At 40.4% G+C, this 20,960-nt stretch overlaps 1 protein-coding gene across 1 annotated transcript in view; it reads right to left on the bottom strand.

Annotated features, from left to right (window-relative positions):
* Window positions 1–20,960, bottom strand: part of PRDM15 (PR/SET domain 15) — a 43,621-nt gene that overhangs the window by 2,015 nt on the left and 20,646 nt on the right. The window contains exons 11-24 of the mRNA XM_063447001.1: window positions 19,518–19,612; window positions 19,135–19,222; window positions 17,034–17,201; window positions 15,689–15,783; window positions 15,074–15,205; window positions 13,853–13,987; window positions 12,909–13,072; window positions 12,121–12,200; window positions 11,208–11,327; window positions 9,825–9,956; window positions 8,822–8,905; window positions 7,625–7,800; window positions 5,574–5,654; window positions 3,191–3,391 (exon numbers count right to left, since the gene is read on the bottom strand). Coding sequence (XP_063303071.1) covers window positions 3,191–3,391; window positions 5,574–5,654; window positions 7,625–7,800; window positions 8,822–8,905; window positions 9,825–9,956; window positions 11,208–11,327; window positions 12,121–12,200; window positions 12,909–13,072; window positions 13,853–13,987; window positions 15,074–15,205; window positions 15,689–15,783; window positions 17,034–17,201; window positions 19,135–19,222; window positions 19,518–19,612 — 1,751 coding nt within the window. The remainder of the gene's footprint in view (window positions 1–3,190; window positions 3,392–5,573; window positions 5,655–7,624; window positions 7,801–8,821; window positions 8,906–9,824; window positions 9,957–11,207; window positions 11,328–12,120; window positions 12,201–12,908; window positions 13,073–13,852; window positions 13,988–15,073; window positions 15,206–15,688; window positions 15,784–17,033; window positions 17,202–19,134; window positions 19,223–19,517; window positions 19,613–20,960) is intronic.

Below are 20,960 nucleotides of genomic sequence, written 5' to 3'. Positions count from 1 at the left end.
ACACACATAGAAAAAAAAAAGTCATACTGGGATAACTTCAATCAATCCTGACACAGTACCCTGTATAAGACCAAGCAGCATCCCTAGTACATCCTCTTTCTTTGCTTCTCCACAGTTCAGTTAAGTATCATTGTGCTGTAAACGAATTGTGGATTATTCTAATTCGACGCCTAGTCCCCTTTTCCGAAACTTTCGGCTAAGCTTTTCACCCTATTTTTCCTTATTTCATGGAAGAAGGATTTGGATGTCCGGGCATTGGAGTATGGGGCTCGCTCTATCACCCAGGATGGGGTGGTGTTTGACACCAAGACATCTTCAGATCACTCACCTATTGACCATTTCCTGCTTCTCCTTCCTTATGTCCTGTCCAGTGTTTACAGGAATACGGACAACGTACGATTGCCAATAGACAGCCTTCTCATCCTCAGCTTTTTCTTCAGTCATCACTCAAGTTTAACCCCTTAAGGACACATGACATGTGTGACATGTCATGATTCCCTTTTATTCCAGAAGTTTGGTCCTTAAGGGGTTAAACTTGCAATATGAGCCTCCATGTCATGATTTTAGTACGCAACGACGGAAAGTCATGATTTTATAAAAGACACAGATGCGAATATTGTCCCTCCCAGAGATGCATTCACTTTTTACATTTTCCTTTTGTTTTGTCTTTGAATGTGTTTTTATTCACATCGCTCTGTGGTGAATACACTTTTCGCGTGGGATAGTTACATTTGTATGGCTTTGTTGTATTGTTTGTGCCTTGTTGGTTGATCTGCGTGGTGATTTTAATTTGCTTGGGTATACTGCTGCTGTCTTTATGGTTGCATTTATTTTGTTGTGTTATTCCATGCCGTTCGCTCTCTTTGAATTTTCTTTCGGCTTTGCAGTATGATTTGGCAGGAACTACATTTGGTCTGGAGGTTATGTTCGCTGCTATTCCTTCAGCACCTTTGGTGGTTGTTTTGTAGTTTATGGGGATCGTGTTACTGGATCTCTGTGTTCTTGTTCGACATGATCTGTTCTGAGAGTTTGGAGTTACAGTAGTTTCTGAACGTCGATTTTTTTGGCTTTTGTTAATCTGTTCGCTGAGAACGAGGAAGTATTGGGGATGGTGCTTGGGTACTGTGTCAGGATTGGTTGAGAGTATCCCTGAATGATGGGTACTGTGTCAGGATTGGTTGAGGGTATCTCTGTATGATGGGTACTGTGTCAGGATTGGTTGAGAGTATCCCTGAATGATGGGTACTGTGTCAGGATTGGTTGAGGGTATCCCTGTATGATGGGTACTGTGTCAGGATTGGTTAAGGGTATCCCTGTAAGATCGGTACTGTGTCAGGATTGGTTGAGGGTATCCCTGTAAGATAAGTACTGTGTCAGGATAGGTTGAGGGTATCCCTGTAAGATAAGTACTGTGTCAGGATTGGTTGAGGGTATCCCTGTAAGATAAGTACTGTGTCAGGATTGGTTGAGGGTATCCCTGTAAGATAAGTACTGTGTCAGGATTGGTTGAGGGTATCCCTGTAAGATAAGTACTGTGTCAGGATTGGTTGAGGGTATCTCTGTATGATGGATAATGTGTCAGGATTGGTCGAGGATATCCCTGTAAGATGGGTACTGTGTCAGGATTGGTCGAGGATATCCCTGTAAGATGGGTACTGTGTCAGGATTGGTTGAGAGTATCCCTGAATGATGGGTACTGTGTCAGGGTTGGTTGAGGGTATCCCTGTAAGATGAGTACTGTGTCAGGATTGGTTGAGGGTATCCCTGTAAGATGAGTACTGCATCAGGATTGGTTGAGGGTATCTCTGTATGATGGGTAATGTGTCAGGATTGGTTGAGGGTATCTCTGTATGATGGATAATGTGTCAGGATTGGTCTAGGATATCCCTGTAAGATGGGTACTGTGTCAGGATTGGTCGAGGATATCCCTGTAAGATGGGTACTGTGTCAGGATTGGTCGAGGATATCCCTGTAAGATGGGTACTGTGTCAGGATTGGTCGAGGATATCCCTGTAAGATAGGTACTGTGTCAGGATTGGTCGAGGATATCCCTGTAAGATTGGTACTGTGTCAGGATTGGTCGAGGATATCCCTGTAAGATGGGTACGGTGTCAGGATTGGTCGAGGATATCCCTGTAAGATGGGTACTGTGTCAGGATTGGTTGAGAGTATCCCTGAATGATGGGTACTGTGTCAGGGTTGGTTGAGGGTATCCCTGTAAGATGGGTACTGCGTCAGGATTGGTTGAGGGTATCCCTGTAAGATGAGTACTGCATCAGGATTGGTTGAGGGTATCTCTGTATGATGGGTAATGTGTCAGGATTGGTTGAGGGTATCTCTGTATGATGGATAATGTGTTAGGATTGGTCGAGGATATCCCTGTAAGATGGGTACTGTGTCAGGATTGGTCGAGGATATCCCTGTAAGATGGGTACTGTGTCAGGATTGGTCGAGGATATCCCTGTAAGATTGGTACTGTGTCAGGATTGGTCGAGGATATCCCTGTAAGATTGCTACTGTGTCAGGATTGGTCGAGGATATCCCTGTAAGATAGGTACTGTGTCAGGATTGGTCGAGGATATCCCTGTAAGATTGGTACTGTGTCAGGATTGGTTGAGGATATCCCTGTAAGATAGGTACTGTGTCAGGATTGGTCGAGGATATCCCTGTAAGATAGGTACTGTGTCAGGATTGGTCGAGGATATCCCTGTAAGATGAGTACTGTGTCAGGATTGGTTGAGGGTATCCCTGGATGATGGGTACAGGGTCAGGATTTGTTAAGGGTATCCCTGTATTATTTTTTCTTTGTCTATTTTTTTGTTGCTACTCTTGTTCAGTAAAGAAAGGGTAAATCAATATTAACCTTTGTGTCTCGGACTTTCCGTCATCAAAATAGTAAAATCACGTTAAACACATACAGAGACATAAACAGAAAGTCATAGTGGGGTGATTAGAGAAAGCCGGCATAAAGGTATCTCTTGGTGTCTAAAGGTAGGGAAACAAGTACTCATTCTTGCTTCCCCTCTCTAGGCTTTACAGTTGGCACTCCACACCTCCAGCATGTATTAACAATTTGAGGTCTGATTAAACTGAAGAATCTGACGTTTGAGGAAAAGAAAAAAAAGAAGAAGAAAACCGCCAAATAGAAATGTAACGTTTTTGATAACAGTTTAAGCTCAGATTATCTGACCTGTTGTAGTGTCTCCACAGCTGACCCATCCTCATCCCCTACGCTTCGTGCAAATTCAGCGGCTTTCTGATGGTATTCTACATACGTGGCATGGCCATGCGTGCCGTCCTCTCTACCCTTGTCCTTCTCTGCGTGGGGCACTCTGACCTGCAACTGTTTATCCTGATCCAACTCCACGTCATCTCCCACATCCAGCTCCGGCTAAACAGGGAAAGAAATCACAGCATCGTTTAAATGTTCTCCCATGTAAATTTATACACCAATGCCAGCGCATCGGTTTTTCTCCTGAGTTACCCTAACAAATAATATGTTTTCTTGAACCTTTAGTAACCTACAAACATATTGTTATCAGGTGATATTTTTTCTTCTTAGATGTCCTAGGTGATGGTCCACGAGAGGACATAGAAGTAGTGGAAGACCTCCTGCAATGAGGAAGTGCCCGTGTGTGGAGATGTTATACATTGACGAGAGCCACAATTAACATAATGAACAAAGATCACACTGTTATTATACACAACTAAGGGGTGAAGCTGATTGAAGAGAAACGCTTTCTTAGCCTGGCATACAGGGAGAAAAACTAATGATTTTTTAGAATGAAGTGTGATAGATTATTTATTTTATTATTTTGTACATGGGATTACACTTGTTGCGAATCAGGTAGTTTTGCAGATTCATATATTCTTGTTTACACTGCCGGATGTACAGCTGAAGAATTATTCTGATTTTAACATTTTTGAACTCCCTTAGTGTTTAGTTGAGAAGCACGGTTATGAGTTTGTGTGGTCGATTCTTTACAAAAAACTAACTTTAATTAACCTAATTAAAAGCTATACATGAAGGAAATATCTACTTTATCTCACGTAATAACCAATTTTGGCAACATCAAATGCAGTCACATCCTGCCATGATGCAGTTAAACAAGCATCTCACGCAATGCACACATGGAATCTATGGAAAGACTGAGATTATCTATGGAAGCTCTCACAGGATCCAAATACCCCCATGTTGTCCTATATATGGAATATGTAAGAGTACCACAGTGACAGACGCCGGGCAGGTGAAGCTACCAGGAGCTGAAGATAAGTAGGGAGAAGATGGCAGCAGTCAGGAACAATAAGTTCAGATAATCATATCTACTTTTCCAGTCTAATATCAGTCCCCTTATCTAATGTACCAACAACAACCATAAAGAGGAAAAAAGAATAAATACAATTAGAGTCACTCAGAACAAGTACCGTATATACTCGAGTATAAGCCGACCCGAATATAAGCCGAGGCCCCTAATTTTACCCCAAAAAACTGGGGAAACTTATGGACTCGAGTATAAGACTAGAGCAGCTACTGGTAAATTTCTAAATAAAATTAGATCCCCAAAAAATTATATTAATTGAATATGTATTTACAGTGTGTGTATATAATGAATGCAGAGTGTGTGTGTGTGTATATGATGCAGTGTGTGTATGAATGCAGAGTGTGTGTGTTTGTATGAATGCAGTGAGTGTGTGTGTTTGTGTATGAATGCAGAGTGTGTGTTTGTGTATGAATGCAGTGTGTGTGTGTATGAATGCAGTGTGTGTGTGTATGAATGCAGTGTGTGTATGAATGCAGTGTGTGTGTGTGTGTGTGTGTGTGTATATGAATGCAGAGTGTGTGTTTGTGTATGAATGCAGAGTGTGTGTTTGTGTATGTGATGCAGAGTGTGTAACCTTGGTGGGGGGTGAGCATTTTTATTATTTATTTTTTTAATTATTATTTTAATATTAAGGGGGGGGGGGCTATATTATTCCCTGGTGGTCCAGTGGATGGGCTGTGCAGGAGCTCATTACAAGCCCGGCGGTCCTGGTCTGTATTATGGCAATGTAAGTAACAGACCTTGACTCGAGTATAAGACGAGTGGGGCTTTTTCAGCAGAAAAAAATCGTCATATACTCGAGTATATACGGGTAAATCATAAATTAGAGTTACTTAATTCGAAAAGCAAAGACAAAATAAACTAAAATTGCACAGACACACAATGACGTAGAACAGCGCAAACACTGCAGACAAATTTAACTACACCGGCACAGAAACAAATTTAAACCACAGACACAATAAACTAGAACTGCACAGACAGGGCAGACACAAAAAAAAAAAACTAGAATGACAGAGACAAAACAAATGAAAACCGCAAACACCAGAAACTAGAACCGCACAGAATTAATATACTAGAATCGTGCTGGCCATTGGCTACCTGTACAAGGCTTATTGTTGTTGCGACAATGAACAAGGACCACACAGGCACAATAAACTCTATCCATACAGACACAATGAACAGAATCACAGAATCAATACACTACAATTACTATGGACAATGGCCGTGTCGGGAGATGCTTGCTTTGGCTACCTGTACAATGCTTATTGTAGTTGCGTCAATGACTGAGTGCTCGTGAAGGTCGTCCAAATCTTCAATCCGTACAGAGAGGACCTATAAAAGAGACAATCAAGTTAGACCTTTGCAAAATGTCGGTAGTATTTAACGTTTAGCCGTTTGTGTATAGAACAGACTCCCTGGGAGGGGGGGGGAGGGGGATTGGAATCCTCAAATCAGTCCTTGTAGGTTCACCAATTTTCTAGATTTATTAATGTCTCCACGGAATATGAGAAATGCTAAATCCCAACTCACTGCTGGTCCTTTGAAGCACCGGTTTGCACCTAAAAGTGTTACTCCAAGCTCCATGACCAATTCAGTGATTTGAAGAGGTCACGTTACTCAGAGTCTGTAAATCCAGCACTTTGCTATGAAACCCTATTAAGACAGAGTTTAACCTCTTTGCTGCACCATTGAGGCATCGTCCTAAGCCAGCTTAAAACAAGCTAATGTAAATTCTTTGCATATTTCTCTATAGAGAATCAGATGCATTGGTTCAATGTGAGGAGTTAATGAATGGCATCCAATTTCTGCAACTCTGTTGGATGCACGTCCCAGCCATAGAACACTCTGGGCGCCTAACGAGACTAAGGAACCCTGTTGCAAACCTGTTTACAAAATTAGTAGGAAATGGGCCAAGAGTCCTCTTCACATTATAATCATTACAGTACGTTGTAGTAGTTATGATGCTTGGCATAACATTTCAAAGCAGCTCTGTCACTGTCTGGGGTCTTTGCATATTTTGCAAAGAACCCCTGAGAGTAACTTTTCAGCGGGGTGTCCAGTGGCTGTAGGAGAAGATGAGTTTTACTTACTTCAACCTGTCCCTTATGGTCTCCCTGCTAGTGCTCTTCAGCTCCTGAAGCTTTATCTGCAAGGAGCCCATGTCATTGTACTCTCGCACAAGATCTATGAAGGATCCTGCGAGTCTTTTCCATACAGCTGTTACTAGAGTCAGCCGGGAGAAATGACAAAACTTGCAGGATGTAGCTCCACCTTTTGTGAAGGTTTGTCAAGTGTAAGAAATATACAAATACAAATTAGTCCCTACTTCATCTTAATATATATTTAGACTGGGTTGAACTTACACAGTCAGTGTGAGCATTTTGTAAGGATTTTATCTTAATGAAATACTCATTTCTTGGGGGCGGGAGTGCTGCTTTTAATCATTCACTTGCTGTGCTGTGTCTAAATTAGTTTTTTTGTTGTAGACAATTTCTAAAAATACATGTTAAGGAAATGTTTGTTTCTCCCCCTGTAGTCTCATTAGTGCCCTGGCTGTGCCACGATTGATTTGGATTGTGGTGTCATTGCTAAATCTTTAATCTGCGTTTAAATGACCGTGGTGAATCACATGGTAAAAATGTTAACACAAGTTATAGGTGATTTTCAAAGCTTTATTCAATGGTGTGAATTCCCGCATGTAGGTTCCCCATTAACTCCTTCCTAACAAAATCCAGTATACATATTTTCAAAGGTAAGTTCCCGAATCCCAAGATCGTGAATACAAGTGGCACAATTACAAATCAAATAAATCTGGAGATTAATTATGTTTGTGAATTGTGCCCTAAACACAGTCAGAGAACTCGAACTGCAGTGGTTAGTCACAAAGCTGTGATTAATCAGGTTGCAGTATACAGAGAAATAGCTCTCAGTATACAGTACTGTGCTGGAAATCCTACTTGCTCAAAAAAGCAACACTTTGTATATGTCTGGACACAAAACACAAAGGGATGTCTGTCTGTACTTAGTGAGCCCATCTAGTACTCAGAGAGCTGCATTATGTACTGTATAGCTAGCCAATGCGAAGGCATCTGTTGGAGGCATAAAAAGGCATCATGTGTTAATGCGCGTCTCTGTGTGCATGTATGAATCTGTGAGCATACGCATGTCCAAAGAGGCAATATGATTGCAATGCTAATGTAATTTGGGCAATATAACAAAATAATGAAACATTTTTTAGAAGGCAATCAAGTTCCCCAAAATGAACAGGTCAGAGCGGGTGGTTCCTCTACGACGTTACTAACCTCTGGGTGTTTGCGTCTTAGGTGGCGGCTCATCGATGCTCTGGTTGACACCTTTGTCCCACACATATGGCAGCTCTGCGCTTCCACCTTTTCATGAGTCAGTTGGACATGCTTCTGAAGCATATATTCCGTCACATACTTTTTATCACACACCGAGCATGTCCACTGCTTCCCCACTTCATTGGGATCCAAAAACAAAGAGAGAAGAGTGACAGAGCGAAATTCAAATAACATGGCCACACGCCGCAACCCAGACCATGACCTCCACCACATGAAGGAACACATTGACACCCAGTGCTGGTGAAGCTACAAGACATGTATTATGGTACATACATGTGGCCTATATTGGAGAACATTATTGTTTAATTATCTGTTTTATTATTTTCCTTGCAGTTATTAATTCAGATAAATGCTGAAATCAGCCATTACATATGGCTTTGTTTAGATAGTGGTTTAAAGACTGCCTTGTTGAGATTTTAATTTTCAATCTCCTTAGCAGTTTATTTTTTTCCGATGTCATTCTATCTATTGATTATCTATCTGCTGCTTTGGACGTGAAGCATTGTTTATATGTCCCCTCCAATCTCTGCTACCCATGAGTTCAGGAACCCTCTACTTCAGTGATGCCCACAATGGTAGATAAACAAATATTTCAAAACTACATTCTAAGGTATCATGAGACTTGTAGTTCTATAACATTCAGAGACCTCCTTTCTGACACTTGTTTCCCACATTTTGTAATGCAAACATCGGCATGACATTCATTAACTTAATATGCCACGCATCAATGTAGCATGCCGCGTACTGCCTCAGCACAAGTTCTGGCTTTCCATCTCTCTTGCCTGGGGCTTCCTGCACACCATGTCTATGTCCCATTCCACCTACTCTCCTGCCCAGTGCTGATCATTTCTAGGCAACCCTTCTGCCCAATTCATTGTCTCTCTCACACAGTATTTCTATGTCCCCCACCTTCTCTCCTGCACAGCATTTACAATGTTCCTTCTTCTTGCTGTCCTACCCATCTTTTTTTCCTCCCCTTTCCCATTCTTCTATGCAGCATTTCCTGGTTGTCCCTCTGCCCTGAGTATTTCTGCACCCCCCCACTCTGTGTGTGTTCACGCGTCTCTTCTTCCAGCTCGCTCGCCCAGGTTTGTACATCTCTCCATCATGGCCAGAAGATTAAGAACATGAATTTACCAGTGTGAATGAGTTTGTGGGTCTCCATTGTATTTTTCTCACTGAATGTCTTGCCACAGAGCTCGCACATGAAGTCCTTGATTCCTGAAGAAAGAATGAAGCAGGATTTATTCCAGGGCCCTGTGCATTGACCAGGCAGCAAATAAGTCAGAGCTAATAGTTTTGGGACAATCATACAAACATGACACACTAAGCAGTGGCTTGTTAAACTGTGACAGAGCTTGTCATGGTAGTAGGGACCTGTATAACATGCGCCCACTGTGTAGGCATTGGCTTCGCCTTACAAACAACGGTCAATGAGGGTGTTTGAGTATTGAGAGAACATGGGCAATACAAAAACGCAATTAGCTTGCTTTAATGCAGAAACCGCAGACCATTATTTCAGCTTTCTTTGGGCCCCATCATATGAATATGGCTAATACACTAAGGGCAACGAGCAAGGAGTTTGTGTATGGATTATAAGACACTATTTAGTTCGTGTCCATTATCAGTGTTCTCTTACACCTTGTTCTGGCTTGTGTTCATTTTCTCACAGCCTCTGTAAGGTTAGATGTTCTTACGAAGCCTATCAAAGGCTGAAACAATCATCTAAGGATGCTGTGTCTCTTGTGCAGAGACTTGCTTTACATTTCAGTTATGGGTAAAATTAGTCTCATATGCAAATGGTATACATTCCCTCTGTATAGGCACAAGCGAGTAGACGTTATTAAGTTATTGTGGGATTTTAGTATTCTCACAAAAGCTGCAGAGATTTTTTGATGGTGACAACCACATACGACTACATACTTTCAATTAAAATATCATCTATACACTTGTTGCCCATGCGGATTACATAGTCAGTGTGATTCAGAAAGAGAAATTCTGGGGAAATGTTCGAAAAGTGAAATAATGACCATGGAAACTAAATGAATATTCCTGCTGACTGGCTGGACGTTTCCATAGAACGACCCTGTATACACAACCTGTGCACTTAAATCTCCTGTCCCAGCCATGTAAAGCTCACCTGTGTGTCTTTTGTAGTGTTTAAGCATATTAACCTTCTGAGCGAACTTGCGGTGACATTCCATGCACTCATACTCTTTGATCCCCTTGTGCAACTTCATATGGTGGCGTAAAGCGTGTTTCGTTTTCATTCCTACAAAAATAAAATGTATCGAAATCACTGAATGGAATGCGAATAGCAGGTTTAAACAGCAGATAAAGAAAGGCTCGGATGCCTTAATCCAAACTGATCCATGGATTTCCAGCAAAGTGCATCTGTCACATAAACAGAACTTATTTTGTAGAGGTAATTATTGTGTCTAGACACTGCTGATATGAAATTGCTATTAACCAGACGCTTTGGGCAACAGGATCGTTGAAAGGTTCCATTAATTCCTTCGGATAAAAAAAAAGAAAAACACGCATACACAAGGGGAAATGCTGAATAAAAGGGCCTGAAATTTGGAGTAAATTAATTTATTATTATTATTATTATATTATTTTATAGTGATTAATACTTTCTTGGAATCTTCTTAGAGACTTTTTTTCCCTGCAAACGATGACCTGGCCATAAACACCATTTTATCAAATGATCTAATTAAAGGCTATTGAAGAATATCATTACTTTATTAATTGTAGTGGAATAAGAGAAGTGGAGGATCCCACCAACAGCGGCTAGATTGTGCCTCCATACTCCGATAGACGGTTATGACATAAAAAAGGTGATGAGACTAGAAGGAAAAAAAAAAAAATCCTCATTGTCTCAGTACGGAGGTATTTTTCCCCAACTCGGCATCTTTGGCCAACATTTTCCAGTCTGGTGATTAACTCAACAGAACTGACTGTCAGTGAGTAATCTCCAGATACTTTATTGCATTCAGATGAAACTCCCTTACTAGTCGTGAGTTTATGACAAGTACTGTAAAGGAACATTCTACACATAAAGCACTTCAGATTGCTGAAGTTCTTTATGTGCGAAGTGTGTGTCCACCTTTTTTTTTTTTCATTTTACAAAAATTCTATAGAAATGGACACTTATAACTTACCACTTTTATAATTTAATCCCCTTCAGCTATCAACAAGAAAACTGATTCTGTTACTTGCTGGTTGCTTATCTCATTGGAGTTACACAGAGCAACTGTTTTGCAAAGACTTCTCATTGAGCTACATTGGGAGCCTCTGATTGGACAACCACAGAAAATCTGGGCGGGGTTAGAAGGGGAGGGCTTGCAAAGGCTTCAGATAACAGATCAGCAGTTTTGTAAGCTGTTTTAAAATATGCCCCAGAGGAGAAAGTACATAATTAAATGCATTCATAGTTTTAGAGTGGGTATATCTACTAAATTGTACAAAAAGTAAATTTACAAAAAAATTTCATTGGAGTGTTCCTTTAATTGCAAAGTACCTTTCCCGCATTCCGCACACAAATATTCTCGGATATTATCATGAACTCTCATGTGCTCCTTTAACATGTCCTTCCTGGCAAATGATTTTCCACACTGTTCACAGCCATGACTTTTCACACCTATGGAAATTGAAATAATATTTTCTTTTTTTTTTTAATAATTATACAGAGACGATCGACAGGAAGAAAGACTTCTTTGTCTGTAGTCCAAATTCTCCAATAATAGAAAACAAAATATGACCAAATTTCGAAAATTTACGTTTTAATTCATGTTTCGATAAATAAAATATACATTTACTCCCAACATTCCATGTTTCGAACATTCAGTTTTTGCTTTGTATGTTTTTTTTATCCCCTTTTTATTTGAAATAGAAAGCAACTACCGTATTTATCCAGAAATGAGTGGGCCTAGGAGAGGCACAACACTTTAAAAAACAAAAACTATACCCCCCCAAAAAAGTAGTTAGTATGGCATAATTTCATGCAAAGTAATGAACATGTGAAGATCTAAAACAATAAATACTATATTGTATCCCACAGAGCTCCTAATTTTGTAAGACTACAACATCCATGATGCATTGGATGACATATTGAAGACTCAAGTTAGAGGATCGGGGACTGATTGGACATCTGCAGAAAATATAACAAAGTAACATATAAGCAGGTTATGCATCTACTAGGGAAGGGAGAAGACCCTATTTTACAGGCTATATCCAGAGCATATAGAAGTGTGATTCTCTTGTCCAAAAATGATTAGCAAATGGACCAAAATAAGGAAACTGTGAGCATAACAATACGATGATTGTTTTTACTGCTTAGATGTGGTGTTATGAAGACGAAAAATAAAAATGTGAATAATGCTGGGATATTCTGCCAAGGAGGCAAGCTGTGCAGGTTGATACAAATTACATACCTGAATGAATGAGTTTGTGTCTCTCCAGGTTTCCTATGCTGTTGAAAATCCTGCCGCAATCACCGCACGGGTGAATGTACCTAAAAACAAAATCATTAAAGTGGTGCAATGATTCAGAGACCACACATAGAGGTGACAGCCATAGAAGATACAGTTCAGGCACAGTTCACATGTGAACCTGTTATATTTTTAAGAAATACACCCCCATGATGCTTTTCCAGTTTATTTGCTGGAGATCCATCATGGGAGATGCATAGCAACCAAAGTTGGGTGTCTTGTTAGCAGTCTATGATCTATCACATGAGGCGGAAATGATAGAACGACCATTTGGCATTTGCCCTAACTGATGAAGGAAATAGAATGGTCAGAAATAAAGATTCAGACTACATGTCAGATGACTGTCTGGCACAGGCCGACACAAGTTATCTATCAACTGTTAACATTGTGAGAATGGTACCTGGAAGAGGACAATACATACATGATCATTGGACGAAAAACACAAACATCTCAGGAAGGCACGTTGCCTGTCTCTGAACAAATATCAGCATTTGGCAGGGTGAATATGGTGGCAATTTCCCCCTGCTGATAAAATAAACCTGTGGTTCCGTCAGGTTTTTACAGTTTAAATATGTATGCAGTGGTTTTTCACATATAGCTTACAGTTGTTTGAATTAAGCCAGTGTCACCAAAACTAAAACTATGAAATAAAGTGTAGTGTTGCTAAAGGAAGTAACAAATATCTCGAAACAGTATGATCATCAAGGTTTTTTGAGCCAGTGGGCCCTTACTTCTGCACCTCTGGGTCCGGTAAGTTCTCCCGGTGGATCACCATGTGAGCATGATAGGTAGCCTTGAGAGCAAATCGCCGGTGACAGATACTGCAGTCGTAACCGTTCTCCGCATGAACATCCATAATGTGCTTCAGGTATTCCTTCCCCCGCGCAAAAGAGATCTGGTCATTAGCGGAGACAGAGATATGAGGATTAAAGTACAAATTGAGGCACGTTTGGTAACTGTAGTCGACACCCGTCACAGACAAAAAACAATCAGCACTTGGGCCCCTTTCCTCACTGACAAGTCTGTATGAACTTTACCCATAAAGCAATATTTCCAAACGACCGTCATTGAGATGCTTCCCAGAGTCTCCACGGTAATATGTGCAGACACAGCACTTGGTAATTGTGAATCAGTGACTTCAACTCAACACTAGAGGTGTCCAATTTCCAGCTATGGCTGCACTAAACACAAACACTAACAGACAGTGGTGGAAATATTTGTCCAAAAACACGGACTTTTTATCAAGCTTCAACAGACTCGAGAAAGGTTTTAGCTCACCAAAGCCTACTTCTCTATAAAATGTAGTAGGATTAAAAAAAAAAAAAAAAAACACAAACAGCAACATATAAGAAAATGTGCTCAAAGCGCATGACGGAGGATGATCATTATAGGGATGATGTCTATATCTACTGACCCTTTAACACAAAGTGGACTTACTGAATATTTCAATTGACTAATGTATTCATATTTCATATGACACGTCTGCTTTAGGTTTAAAATTAAAATGTTTTCATATTTAAACCACATCCTTTTTTAGGCACAAGGACACAGATTTCAGGACTACATGAGCGGAGCACTAACTTAAATGAAAGTAAATGTAATATTGTCCTTTACTGCAATGCCCTTTCGAACAATGAATGGATTGGCAAATCTCTAATTAGGTTTTGGCACAAACCTGGCACCTCTTGCAGCTGTACTTATGAAGTTCTGAGTCCAGGCTGCCATCAGAATTATCATCATTATCTTCAGAGGAGATGCCAATCTTCCCAATGAACTCTTCTCGCTGCTGGTCATTCATCAAGGCTATGTCCTGGAAGACGGAGAGAAAGTGTAAGGAAACATCGTATATCAGCCAACTGGCTCTCTCAGTACCAGTCATAGTCTCATCTTTAAATGGGGAGTTTCGATGCATAACTTTTACAAACAATTATTCACTATAAGCAAATATATATAATAAAAAAAGAATGTATTCTTGTGTTGTACATTTTTGATCTAATAGCAATTATGGATCTTTTACAATTCTGAGTAGTTGACTAATTTTACAATTCTCTCAGTAGGATTGTATCCCAACTACGAAATGCTTTTTATTTTTTATAAGCTTGGCCAGATTCATAGTGGAACTTGACTCAAGGACTGTGGACCAACCCAAATCAAGACTGGGAGAAAACGGTGACAATGCAATGTACTCCATAGAGCCTAGCATAGATATAAAGGGTGACCCACTGTGGAGGTTATGTCAGAACATTTATATGTGTGTGTATATATATAGATACTATGGAGATTGTTTACCTCATTGAGAGACTCACTGCTTTAACAGAAATCTGCCAATTCTCTCTGTGTTATAAGAAGAACTGAAGGGTCTGAATACTATGCATGTAATGGCCCTTGTAGACTATGACCCATAATATAGTAAGTCTGAAAAATTAATCAGTGCTGTTAACGGCTGGTCATTTAATGAATCGAGCACACAAAGGAACATTTACCTGTGCCGCTATGCTTGTGGTATAAATCATTGCCATTGCTTTTTCTATAAATGTTGTTTCACTATCAAATACCACAGTTCGTATGTTCCAAATCGCACCTTACTCTGTGGAATGACTGCATATGGACAGAGCCAAGATTGTATTGGAGGAGTGCATTAGATTTCGTAGGAAGAAAACAGATGAGATAATCATAGACAATTAAATTATTATATTTACTAACAGAGAAAAGTAAGAAAGATGAAACATGTTCTCTGACACACCTGCGATAAGAATATTTACAATTTGTAGGTTTTGTGTTAAACGGAATGGCCACCGGATTTATCCAAACTCAATCAGTGTATCCAATCAACCGATCTGCCGGTCAATATTGAAAAAGTGAGAATTAGGGAGCATGCAGAGCAGAATTTCAATACCTTGAAATGGATATGAATGTGATCCCTCAAGACATCCACCCTAAAGAATTTCCGCCCGCAAATCTCACACGTGTATTTCTTGTCTCCGTGCGTAAGGAGATGTTTGTTCATATTACTTCTGCAGGAAAACATCTGTGTGAACAGAAACACAAGTGCAGGTGAGTGATATATTAGAGAAATACTTGAAGGCTGGCTGGGTCCCATAGTAAGGTCACAAATATCCAGGAAGCGCCCCATTGTGCAGCCAAGAATTATTGCAATCTCAGCCACAAGTATCTGGACGCCACCTACAGTCTGGCTGAGCATCTGGGGAAGTGGAAGCCATTACCATTAAGGAGCAGACTAGTAGGTCAGGAATCAGTAGATAAACTGTCCGACCATCTGCAGTGCTGACATTAGCCATGTTTTGCTGCATGGATACATTTGGTGTATGGCCACATGACCTCTTACATATCATTATATATTGTCAGGATGACACGATAAAGATTGGAAGCAGCAAATGTAATCTATTAACTAGAAATGGCTCATTCTGCGATAAACAAAGATGTATATGTGATTAAAGGTGAAATCTGCTAATCCCAATGATACACTCATTATTAGAAATATTGCACTCACCTTCCCACAGACAGGACATGCAGACGGTTCCTTTTTATACTTCATTGAATTATCTGCATTCTGGTGCATGCTCTCCCGTTTAACGCGTCTCACTCCTGGAGATGACATCAGCAGCAATCAAAGATGCATGTAGGGAATGGATACAGAAATTACACTATATTAATTGTGGTTATTATATCATCTAAGGTTTGTCCAATAACAAACACAAGCTAACAGAACTTGAACAGGTGACTTGAGTCACAGAGACAGAGTCAACCTTTATATCCATGCTAGCCTCTATGGAGTACATTGCACATTGTCACCGTTTTCTCCCAGTCTTGATTTGGGTTGGTTCACCGTGACAGTGTTAAGTTTTGTGTGAGTGTTGAAGGAAGTCTAAAAACACAATAACCACAACAGCTCCATGTAGTGGTTATGGTGCCAAGAATGCCCTAGCGCCCGCCTCTCCATCAAAGTTGGTAATTAAACTGTTAACGGTCTGCCTTCTCACCCAGGTCTGCTGGGCGCTGGCCACTGTCTCTACGGAGAGCTGCAAACTTCTGCCTGGAGCTGTCTTCTGTTGGCTCTCCAGAGCTAAACCTCGCTGTGCCTGGCCTGCTCATTGGCTGCAAACATCAGATGATCTCTCTCGGACAAAAAACAAAGTCACTGCTTTGGCTCGTTGCAGAGAAGAGAACGTCCACCAGTGGCAGTGACCTGCACACAGCGAACCCCAAGTAGTCAATGGTTTGACTACTTTCATGGCTAGCAGGGCATTCCTATCACCATAACCACTGTAGTGCAAGGTTATTGGTTATGGTGCTTGGAGGGTTCCATTAAGGCAGTTGGCTGTGATTGGGGGATGGTGATGTGAGAGACTACATATGGGAGGGTGAATTCTGCAACAGAGTGACAATGCATTACTATAGCACAAGAGGACATGGTAATAGAGTAAGTGGTAAGAGGTGATAGAGTGACAGTGATGGATGGGTAAGACTGGAAGAGACAGGGGGTAAAAGGGAGTGTCAGACAGAGCTATAAGATGTGATTACCATGTGAGTAACAGAAGGTGAAATAAATTCAGCAAACGTAAAGGGGAGTTTGGTGATAGAAGGAAATGAAAAAAATTATAATAAATACACACACACATAAAAAAGTATACACACACACACACACACACACAAGTTAAACACAAAACAGCTTAGATTGCAAATGGGAGCCAGCACAGATGGATACACAATATGTATTATTCATGTTATTCTCGATGCCCCATGTGATCGTCACTACGCTGTGCTTGGTGTCCAAATTAAAACATTGTCACCGTACACGGCTGTTTCTTTAGGTGAAAATTGAAAGGGTTTCTCACCCTCTAAATGGCGACGATGATGCTCCAGCATCACATCGCGTCTATAAAACAGCTTATTGCAGATCTCACAGGCAAATTTCTTCTCTCCGTGCTTCTTTTTGTGCTTGGACAGGTTGCTGTTGGTCGAGAAGAATCTGTAGCACATTTCACACTGGAATGATTTGTCATCTGATGATAAAAACACAGATATTTATAAATACTGCCATCAGTACACTCACTATGGACATGTCAAAATTACAATGCTTCCAAACTTCATGTCCATTGATAGCAGGCATTCTAAATAATTAAAACAATCAGAAGAAAGTAGGGATCGACCGATATTGATTTTTTAGAGCCGATACCGATAATCTGTGAACTTTCAGGCCGATGGCCGATAATTTCCCGATATTCTGTACATTTACCATTTTGAAAAAATAGACTATTTCTAAAGGTAAATGCACAAAATACCCATGCCACACGTAGTGGATGCAGTGTGTTTAGACACGGGAGCTGTGTGTGTTTGTCTGATGGATGCAGTGTGTATTTGTGTAGTGTGTATATAATGAAGGCAGGGTGTGTTTCTGTAGTGTGTATAGTGAATGCAGTGAGTGTTTGTGTAGTGTGTATATATAGTGAATACAGTGTGTGTGTGTTTGTGTAGTGTGCGTATATATAGTGAATGCAGTGAGTGGTTGTGCAGTGTGTATACATAGTGAAGGAAGAGTGTGTGTTTGTGTAGTGTGCGTATAGTGATTGCAGTGTGTGTGTAGTGTGCGTAAAGTGAATGCAGTGTGTGTGTAGTGTGCGTAAAGTGAATGCAGTGTGTGTAGTGTGTGTCTATATAATGAATGCAGTGTGTGTGTGTTTGTGTAGTGTGTGTATATAATGAATGCAGAGTGTGTGTGTGTGTATAATGCAGAGTGTGTGTTTGTGTAGTGTGTGTATATAATGAATGCAGAGTGTGTGTGTGTGTGTGTGTGTGTATATATAATGCAGAGTGTGTGTGTGTGTATAATGCAGAGTGTGTGTGTGTGTGTTTCTGAAGGGATGTAATTTGTGTAAAATGTAATTTGTGTAAAATTATTGTAATTTTATTTTTAATATTTATGTTTGATTTTTTTTTTGTCGCTTGTACTGCTCAGTACTTGGCTTGTACTGAGCAGTGGGGGCCCGCAGGAAGCTCTTACTTACCTTTCCAGCAGCTCCCTGTGTAAATCTCACGGTCTGCATGCCGCACGGAGCGTGGCCATGGTAACCCGCAGCAACGCTCTGACGGCCACGGGACTCACGAGATTTACACAGGGAGCTGAAGTGAGCTGCTGGGAAGGTAAGTAAGGGCTTGCTGGGCTTGCTGGGCGCCCCCCCCCCCCCCCTCCCTCCGGACCACTGGGCTTATAATGAGCCTGGCGGTCCTATGAGGTATTATCGGCAATATCGATATCTATATTGGCCGATACCAATATTGCCGAAAATAACGAATATCGGCCGATAATATTGGTAAAACCGATAATCAGTCGATCCCTAGAAGAAAGATTCTAAAGGTTTCCATGACGACTGCACCATTTATATCTAAACACATCCAATCACATTCTTCTTAAAGGGTAACTGTCACTTCTCCGGCTATTTAATGTTATAATTATGAATACTCTATATTTAACAAATATTTATTTGCGAAGTGCTTTAAGGTCTGTCCTTTACACCCGACAGTCGACATAGAGAAAGCATGCAGAGAAGTGAACAATGTTTCAATTTTGCTTTCTTATTTGCATTGTGTGCCCTGGCTGTGCCTCTACTTAACTGGATTGTGATTCCCACCGCTAAATATTTAATATTAATTTAAAAGACAACATTTTATATATATATATATATATATATATATATATATATATATATCTTCCATAGTGTTCAAGTAGAGATTGTAGCCGTATTAGTCCAGTGATGTAGAGGTCATTAAAAAATTCTGTTAGTCCAATAAAGAAGGTATTACAAGATACGAATTTGAACTGTTTTTTTTTATATATATATATAAAGTTATAGGTGATGTTTAGTGGTTTCTTCAATGGTGTAATTTCCAGAGCAGTGACTGTTCCCCTTAACTATGTCTCTTATGACTCAGTCCAACCTGTTCTGCAGTTGTGGAACTCCAGAAATGCCTCAACTCTGAAGGCTTTTTCACATGTAGCGCAGCGATATCTGTACTCCCCATCGATCTGAAAGTCAGTTAGAAAATCAGTGAAAACCACTTTACCCAGACAGAATGTCTGCTGGAAAAAAACAAAAACTCACCAGGCCACAAATTAATACGATTTTACTAAATCACATTAAACTTTCTAAATTCCTGAAATGGAGGACTTTAGGTTCAGAAACTGTGATCTAGAATAGGGATAGATTACTTCTTCGATTCCAAATGCTATGAACTACACTTATGGACTGCAGAACATCATGGGGGCTGTAGTTTACAACATCCTTAGAGATGGAGGTTCCTACTCCTGATATGGGACTTACATCATTCCTGCTGTGTTTGTAGGACACATGCTGCTTTAAGCTTTCTTTCCGACTGAACAGTTTAGAACATTCTTCACATTTAAAGAGTTTGTCTCCTACATGAAAAACAAAAAACAAACACACTCTTTTAATGTTAGAAAGGAGGTGCATATTTTACCCCTATGTGACTTCAAAATTATTTAAAATCAATTCAAATTTCTGTCCACTAATTCCAGATTTTATTGCAAGACACAGAGGCTCCTATTGCATTTCCCTTTCTTTACCGTCCACCAATAGCAGCAGAGAATACAAAACATAATGAAAAAATAATATATACATAGTAACATGGGCCACTCCCAGCCAAATCCCAGTATAACAGCAGGCTGGCTAGGGACATGGATTCTGTTTAAGCTCCTGTGACAGCAATTCTGGAATTACTCACTTCTCTATTTGAAGCTGGCAGGGTTAACCGTACCATCAATTTATACAGGTCGGCTATATCTTCGGCCCACCGTGGTTTTGCTGGATGTCCCGCAGGCCAACATCCTTTAGTATGTCGACTTCTTTGCGTCCGCTTTTCACGTTATTCATCTACTTGGGATGTCTCTGTTGTTATGTCATTTGTCATGGCCTGGCCTTCTAACCAAGATCTCTCGTTGTGCCAATTGTCGGCAAGATTGGTTTGTCTCTTGTGCCTCATCTCTTGCAAAACGGTGTCGGATGTTCGTGCTTTGGATTTCGATGCCAAATCATATACCCCGGAGGGTGTGACTTTCAATATTTCCAGGCGTACTAAGACTTCTATTAAATCGGTGTCGTACCAAGCTTTCCCTTCGACGTCGGCCTTATGTCCAGTAGCGTGTTTACGTGAATATGAGGATCATACCAGGCCACATCGCTCTGCAGCTACACCCCAACTTTTCTTGTCTTTTCAACCTACTTTTGCTCCAGTAGCAAGCGCTACGTTATCTCGATGGTTGAAATGGGTTTCAGATAAAGCTGGTATCAGCATTTCCGGTTTTGGAGCACATTCTGTTCGGGATGCCTCTGTCTCCTCGATTATGGCATCGGGTGCACGTTTGGAGGATCTTATGAGGATGGCCGACTAGTCATGGGAATCGATGTTTCGTGAATTTTATTTTTAAACTATTACTTGTGTTTTCTGCAGTGGTTGATAAGCTTTAAACTTATGTAAATATAAAAATTACATGATTTTTCCATTACATGACGAAAAGTGATTTTATTAAAGACACGGGGGGAGAGTATTGTCCCACCCAATAGGAAATATGTTAGTCTATATAATTTTATGTTTTTCCCACCCTGGTTGCTCGTTATTAGTGATTGGACTTGTTGGTATGGTAAGTGGGGCATTGTATTGATGAAATGTTGGTTTTGATTATACCAATTTAGAGTTCTGGGATTGGCTGTTTTGCATTTTGGGATGTAGATTACTGTCTGTAAGTT

The sequence above is a fragment of the Pelobates fuscus genome, chromosome 1 (assembly GCF_036172605.1).
Source record: "Pelobates fuscus isolate aPelFus1 chromosome 1, aPelFus1.pri, whole genome shotgun sequence".
In the NCBI taxonomy this organism is placed as follows: Eukaryota; Metazoa; Chordata; class Amphibia; order Anura; family Pelobatidae; genus Pelobates; species Pelobates fuscus.
The sequence above is the reverse complement of the archived record's forward strand: the minus strand, read 5'-3'. Positions and strand labels throughout refer to the sequence as shown.